Raw genomic sequence first — 8,239 nt, 5'->3', positions numbered from 1 at the left:
GGGCAAATATATACTACCATCAACTCAGGAGTGACTTGTTTGCATTATTGTCTCAAGGAAACAGGAATGCATCCCCTGAACTTGGGAGAATCCCACTCTCTCCTTCGATGATGGCTGAAATGGAATCCTCTTTTTGATATTAACTCTAAGAGAGAAACATTTGAATAACAATAGTCATTATTCATGGACATGTTATATTACAGTTTTGAAAGATACTTTGACTTTGCTAATTCTGACTAGTTGTTCTATCAATTAATTGTATGTACTCAGAATGTGCCAAGTACCATGCAAATTGTTTTATGTGCCATTTCATCAACTGCTTTGAGGTTGATATTATTTCATTACATAGACATGGAAACAGCAGCTCAGTGATAGCAAGTAATACACTTGACCAAGTTAGCAGCAAATGCTCAGATTTATCTTTCAAATTCAGCACTAACTCCAGAATCTGACATAGTAACCAAAATCAAGTGTTTCAATAACTCAAGACATAGGATAAAAAACATATTTATAGAATCCTCTCACTGCTACTTGAGAATTGGAGTAAACCCCCTGCCCCAAACCCAACTTACCTATTCTTCAAGCTTGTGTGTCAGTGACCTTTAGTTAGTCCAAGCTTTGATTACAAAATACACGAACGAGAAAGAATGACACCAGTGTCCTAATTTCTAAAATAATCATCCTTGAGGTTACGTTTATGCTGCCCAAAGGGAAGTTGTTACTCAATGTCTGGAACCATGGCCAAGGCCAAATTGGCAACATGCTTTAAACTCTCAGGAACAAATCCTTCAAAGTCTACTAACCAGTTTGACACTATCTGGCATTGGCATCAAAATGCTTGTTCTTTCATGTCATTGCCAGAAAATGAAAATGATGAGTATTGCTTGCAGCAAAAGATCACTACCAAATGTATGAAATGAACTTGCAAGTAAGATACTTTACATGCTAAGAGATGCTGACTAGGGGATGGACACTATGGAGAACAAGAAATGAGACGGCTCCAAAAGATGTAGTGACAGTGACAGTGTCCATGATAATGTGTCAGTTGGTAATCTAGTACTCCACAAGAATGATGGGGATATTTGCTTCATTGATAATCTTTATGCCTTCCACCTATAAAAACGATGGTAGATGAAGTTTGGTTTAAGAAGCTGACTTTTCTTTGGAAGAAACCCAAAATACAAGTGGACTTTTGGTAAAGGTCTCAATGCAATTTGATTGTTGAGTGAAAATAAGAAAGATATGACATTTGTTTTGAATTTTCACTGGAAGTCCATCAAAGCAATGTGTTTTGGAACAGAATTGTAACCAGGTTGATAAATGGCTTATCTAACATGATCAAGGTGTTAACATGCTAAACTCTTAAGAAATAGACAGCAGCATGCCAGAGACCTCAGCATAGGTGCAGAATTCAAATACAGATGAAGATAATGGACTTGGCTTCTTTTACTGCTATTATTTACTTGTTGATTTATTGATATTGTCCCTTCAAAACAAGAAGTCAAGCTAGTAGAACAAACATTATGGGGCACTGAAGGAATTGTGTGATTGAATTCTTCACTACAAAGTTTGACATAACTTTTGATAGTTTGGTTTTGACAGGTGCCACCTAATAATCCTTGAGGTTTCAGATCTGTCCTCAGTTCTTGGGAGAAATATAGCTCAGAAAATTAGAAATTCATGTTTACTGTATTTGTCATAACATTATTTAATATCTTATGAGTTTGATTTAGAACCACTACTCTTACTTGGTCCTTCAATTGGTATTTCAGCGTCGCTAGAAGTATGGTTCTGAATTATTCTTATTTGAGTACATAAAATCTGGTGGCTATGACACATAATCCATAGTACTACTTTACTATCTCCATGAAACAAAGTTTATATAAGGCAAACATTGGTCAATGAAAAGAATTTTAAGAAGTAATACTATATCCATACATTCCATTTGTATGTTTATTCATATTTACACTGGCAATGATTTTTTATTATAGATGAAGGTAGAACTGAGAAATGAACTTGAGAAGCCCACAGAGCTTTAAAAGAAGAAAATGGGGAAGAAGTTATAATTTTCTAGTCTTGGATAATGTACAGCAATGTACTGTGTATGAGTTACCTGTATTTTTGTGTTTGCACTACAATTCAACTGTGCACTGCAATCCATTTGGTATAGTGCATGATACCTACCTCTTAGCATGTTTCTCTTCCTGAGAGGCCAGTTACCTCATGCCCATCTCTTTGGAGTTCTTTCTCTGTTTACACTGTTCTGAAACACAGTAACAGTCTTTTATAGGAATCTGGCCACCACCACTCTCTTGAAAGCAATTCTGCTTCTGCCTGTCAGCTTTTTACAGAGATGTGATATGACCAAGTTTGCATTATAAGCATATAGGTATTATTGGAACTTTTCACTAGACCATACCTGAGGCCCATTTTACCACTTCTTATTATAGGTTTGCTCATTCTAAATCTCCTCTCTCTCATCCCCTCTCTCTCTTCCCTGAGCAGATGCTAAAGTACCAACAAACCATCTGACCCAAACAATGATGGTTAAGGTACAAATTGGTGATGTAGCTCTTCTAATTTAGTATGACAGTTTGTACTGATCAGGTTAATGGGGGATAATTTCTCATTGGCTTGTACAGAGGCATGAAAATTTAATCTGATTTGTTATTAATTACTCTGTCCCATCATTAACATAATGTTTCACTAAATAGAGAATAGAAAACTATTCACATTATATAGGCAAGTGCATCAAACATGGCTCAGTAATAGAAAAGAGTTGCCTTTTGGGTACAGCAGAGGAGCTGTACTGCCACTGGGAGCAGGACCCACACTTTGATATGCTTCTTAGTATTAGGAATAGGCTATCTTGAACCATATGCTGTCTTCCAGTTCTGGACAGAATCGCATACATTTGTAAAGTGATTGGCCGTGGATCCTAGAGTACACTGTGGTGTGGCAAACAGAGTGGAGTGAATTGACTCACAAGGAAATTAACTAATCACATCTTTAGAAATTAACTAATCATATCTTTAGTGAAAGCAGCATAATGCTTTATCAAACAAATGAAATGATTTTAGGTGTTTTTTTGTTCTTTTGTTTAACAAATATTTATTGAACAATTTGCTCCCTGTTAAGCATTGTGCCTGATGAGGGAGTTGTAGAAGTCAAATAGAACTGACATGAATCATGCCTTGTGAAATATATGATGCAGGTAGAAGATATGTGTATATGTTTATATATACATACATATATTCATATCATTATTCAGCTGTGGTTGTGAAAATTTGTAGTGGAAAATCAGAGTTCTCTAAAATACACACACACACACACACACACACACACACACACACACACACACACACACTGGGTGGCACCCAATTGATTATCCAAATTAAAAGAAGCTTAGAGCTGGATGTGATAGAGCACACTTATAATCCCAGCACTTTCGTGATACAGGAATGAGCATGCTATGAGTTTTAGACCAATATGGACTACAAGATACCATGTCTTATTTTTAAAAGGCAAGCAAGAACAAAAAGTAAAGAAAAGAAAATGACAAGGAAGGAGACAAAGAATATAATGTGTGAAAGTTCCAAGGAGGCAAATGGGTTTGAGAATCACACTAGGGGGACGGGAGTGTGAAGAGCAAGAAGGAGGAAAAAGCTGACACTTTTGTCTAGAATTATAAATTCTTAGGCTCTGAGTGAGAAGTCAGTAGGCTACCTGTTCGGGGATCTTGTTACAGGTGTCTGCTGCTCACTTCCATGGAATATTTAGGATTTATCCTAAGGGCAAAGTGAAGCAGCTAAAGATTTCTAGGTTTAGTTGAAATGAGGACAGTAGATATTTATTATCTTTCCTAATGGCCAGCACACTAAACAAATTCTTCAACTATATTCAGAAACATTCGTATGTGGCTGGAGCAGATGAGGCATTTCTACTGTGCTTCTGAGCAGAAGGCAGAACCCTTGAGAGGCTGAACAGTAATTACACTTCTACTCTAGATCCAGGTTTTAACCACAAGGAGTGTGTTCTGCAGGCTCTATTTCATAATTGAGGGTAATTACAAGAAGTTAAAACTAGATTAGAGACAATTAGGCCCTATACAACAGGGATCTCTGTGGGTGGTCGGGAAAGGAGTAGGAAGAACCAGCTGGGAAAGTGTTTCCCAAATTGCTTGGCATTGGACTCATTTTGTAAGTGGAAGTTTTGGGGATAGCTATCTGTGCTTCTGGTGTTCCTAGAGGTAGCATCAGGAATTAGATTCAAACCACACATATACACATGTCACTGATAGCCCATCAACATCACCTTCTCCTCAAGTCAGAGGGCTTCCTAGGCCAGACACCAAAATTGGAAACAAGTGGCAAAAGTAGGTAGGTGGTAAAATACATTGCTCTTCAACTGAAGAGACCCTATTGGAACGATTACATTGTTTTCTAACTCTTGTTTTAGATACTGTAGGGGAGATATGGCAAGTGTGTATACTTCTTGCCTTTGAGTCTGTTTCGAAAGTTTGGTCTGGCTGTAGTACAAAATGAGGGGAAAGGATAATTGAGTAAACTCGAGAGTTGGTTGTAGGCACAACTGACAAGCTTTGCTTCCATCCCCAGGACACTGAGGAACCATGAAGGGTAATAAGTAAATGAAAGATGGGTTTAGTTTTGGACTCTAAAATGATCCATCAATATACTATGGGGCATAAGGGGATAGCAAGGGACAAGGTTGAGATTATTCCATTGGAGGTGGCTGTGGGAAGAAGTAGGGGTGGCCATGACACCAAGGAATGGAGTGCAGAGAAAAGACAGAAAAAATTCTAGTCAGTGTATACAGAAAAAAAGTTGACTTATTTCACTTTAGCTACCATACATCCATTGTTTTGACTAGTCATCGACTGACTCAATCAACAAGTGATTATTTGTAACTGTTTTGCGGGGAATGCCACACTAGGAGAAATTAAGAGGAATAAGGACTTATCCCCTAGCCATAGATGCAGTAGTTTTGGTTGTACAATGAACACATATTGTCAGCCTTTAGACAATATATACACCACTACTAAGAATGGAATTTTCATGATGTTTTTATATGTATTTGTACATATACATACATACAAATACACACATATGCATGTGTGTATGTAATGAAAATAAAGAAAAATGAGCTATCAACTTGAGAATAGGGGTGGGATATGGCTGGAGTTCAAGGAAAGGTATCAGGAGGGTTGGTTGAAAGGAGGAAGGGGAGGAAGAAACATGCTGTAATTCTATTTCAATTAAAACATATTTTAAAATTTTATTTATTATTAGTTTTAGAGAAAATGTTTATCTGTTGCTATGGAGGCTGTCCTGGAACTCTCTCTGTAGATCAGGCTGGCCTCTAACACTCAGAGATCTGCCTGTCTCTGCCTCCTGAGTGCTGGGATTAAAGGTGTGGGAGACCACTACCTGGCTATTTTATTTATTTTAAAAGCATAAAGACAATAGTGCTCCAGTCTTTGAGGGATTTGATTAACTGTCTAAGTGACTGAACTAGTCAAAAGTTGCTCTAGCATTTTAGAGATGGTTTTCATCAGTAGAAGGGCAGATAATCTAAAGAAACAAGACAAAGTGAGATACAACAGGTGGAATATGAACATAATTCAAGGTGAGATACAGTTAATGGCCTTGCTAGGCAGAAGCTAAGGGAAGATCATAGGAAGTCCTGGAGGATGAAGAACAATGGATATAGCACTATGACTGTGCATATGTAAGAATTGGGAAGAGTTTCTTGGAAGTATTTTCATGTGGATACAGACAGACATGGATAGGTAATATAACTGAAAAAAACTAATACTAACAGATAATTCTATCAACTTCTCTCAAACACAGAAAAAGAAAGTGAGGAAGGAAGAAGTTTTTATGGAATGAAGCTGTTATTGCCATCTGGGTATTTTTAATGGTTGACATATATAAATTGTACACAATAACAGATTTCATTATGACATCTACATCTATATATGTTTGTAAATATAATGCAATTTGATCATATTTATTCCTTACTTTCTCACCCCTGTTACCTTTGAGCCCTGCCTCTTCCCTAGTACTCTCTTCTATTTTTACGTCATTTATGTGGCAAAAAAGGATTTTCTTTCTCAGTCTTGTTCATTACATACATGATGATCTCCAGCCAACTCCATTTATTTTCTTGTGAATAACACGTTCTGCTTTCTTAAGGCTGAAAATTAGTGTGTGTGTGTGTGTGTGTGTGTGTGTGTGTGTGTGTGTGTGTGTGTTATACATGGATATGTGTATACATATGTGCATGAGTGAATATTATATTTTCTTTTCTATCAGTTGATAGGCACTTAAGTTGATTTTGTGTCTTAGTTCTTAGGAATGACCAAGTTTGGTGTTTCTAATTTCCTCTTAAAAGGACCCAATATGTGATTGCATAGCCTGATGGAGTTCCATCTTTCTTGATAGATTTATTCTTTCTCTTTAGGCATTCACCTGAAACATTAGACTGTAGAAACTGGAGGGAGAGTTTCCCTCCCCTGCTAGTAATTTTCTGGAAGAAGAGAACAGCAGTTGCTTGAAATGCTAAGTTATCAATCAAGTATCTTTCCCCCTTAGAGAAGTGTAAGCTGCAGTGGGTGCAGAGGGGGACTCCGGGGATGAGGAAAATCATGAGATCTTCATGGCATGCTTCCACCCACTCAGGAGTCTCTGCACTGCCCTTTTAACATCCTTGTTTCTCAGGCTGTACACAATGGGGTTGACCATGGGGGTTACCACAGTGTACAGCAGTGAGAAGACTTTGTTTAGGGCAGTGGCCTGAGTAGCCTTGGGAATAGCATACACTGTTCCCAGAGTTCCATAGTACAGAGTGACCACGATGAGGTGGGAGGAGCATGTGGAAAAGGCTCGTTGTTTTCCTGCAGCTGATGGTATCCTGAGGACAGCAACCACAATGTTTATATAGGAGGTGACAGTAAGCAGGAAGGGCACCATGGTGACAAAGGCAGCCATGAGGAAAGTAGCTTTTTCTACTTCCCCGGGATCAGAACAAGCTAGATTCAGCACAGGGGCAAGGTCACAAAAGAAATGATCAATCTCATTGGATGCACAGAACTGAAGCTGGAAAGTCATAGTGACAGTGACAACCGGAGTTAAAAATCCACCCAGCCAAGATCCACCTGCAAGCAAGATACATGTGTGGAGGTTCATGACAGATGGGTACCGAAGTGGGCTGCAGATAGCAAGGTATCGGTCATATGACATGGCTGCCAAGAGAAAGCACTCAACTACTGCCATGGAGCCAAAGAAATAAAACTGAGCCACACATCCTGCAAAAGAAATTGCCTCTGGACCAGAGAGAAGGGTCTTTAGCATCTTAGGAGCAATCGAGGTTGTGTACCAGATCTCAAGAAAGGAGAAATTGGACAGGAAGAAGTACATGGGAGTTTGGAGGCTGCGGTCACTGGAAGTTACTGTAAGAATGAGAACATTCCCCAGTAAGGTCATTATATAGATTCCAAGAAATGTTCCAAAAAGGAAAAACTGTGATCCATGGAGGCTTCCAAATCCAAGAAGGACAAATTCTTTGATCATGGTCAGATTACCCATGTCTATGAGATTCAGGCTCAATATCTGAGGAGAACTATAAGCAACTGGTAAAAGATCAGACACTACTGGAAGGGAGCAAGAGCACCAGAAATACTGTGCAGCACATAAACGAAAGTGCTCTCTCTTCTCCCCTAGAAGATACTTTGTACTTCTGCTAAGCGTACTTACCTAGTAGCTGCTTCGTTCCATTGTTTTCTCCTTGCTTTGATGAAATAATTGACAAGTGACAAAAAAGAGGATAGGTTTATTTTTGATCACAGCTTGAAGGATGCCGTCACTTGTAATGAAGAAAGCACAGCGGCAGGCTACTCTATGGTGACACGGACGTATGGCTGGGATACATCTCCCCCTCACATTTCATTGGATAAGGCAGCAGAAATGCAACAGGTACTGAAGGCTACATCACAAAATTGAAGGTCTGCTTAAAGTGCTCGCTTTCTCCCATGGGACTCTACTTTCTAAAGGTTCTAAAACTTCCCCCACATAGTGCCATGGGCTAGAAACTCACTGATGAAACACAAGATAATGGGGGCATTTCTTATTCAAACCATGGTATTTGGAAGGGGATCGCAAGTTAAGGATCCCTTAAGAGGGAGAGAAGGAGAGAGAGAGGGAAGGAGGGAGGGAGGGGG

The 8,239-nt window shown here is 38.9% G+C and overlaps 1 protein-coding gene across 1 annotated transcript; it reads right to left on the bottom strand.

Moving 5' to 3' along the window:
• Window positions 1-6,665: 6,665 nt before the first annotated feature.
• Window positions 6,666-7,622, bottom strand: LOC127218023 (olfactory receptor 10A5). Its single transcript, XM_051179033.1, has one exon. It carries the CDS (start codon window positions 7,605-7,607, stop codon window positions 6,666-6,668), a length of 942 nt encoding a protein of 313 aa, XP_051034990.1. The 5' UTR covers window positions 7,608-7,622.
• Between the last annotated feature and the right edge of the window lie 617 nt (window positions 7,623-8,239).

The sequence above is a fragment of the Phodopus roborovskii genome, unplaced genomic scaffold (genome assembly GCF_943737965.1).
Source record: "Phodopus roborovskii unplaced genomic scaffold, PHOROB, whole genome shotgun sequence".
Taxonomy (NCBI): domain Eukaryota; kingdom Metazoa; phylum Chordata; class Mammalia; order Rodentia; family Cricetidae; genus Phodopus; species Phodopus roborovskii.
Note: the sequence above shows the minus strand (reverse complement) of the source record. Positions and strands in the feature narration are given on the sequence as shown.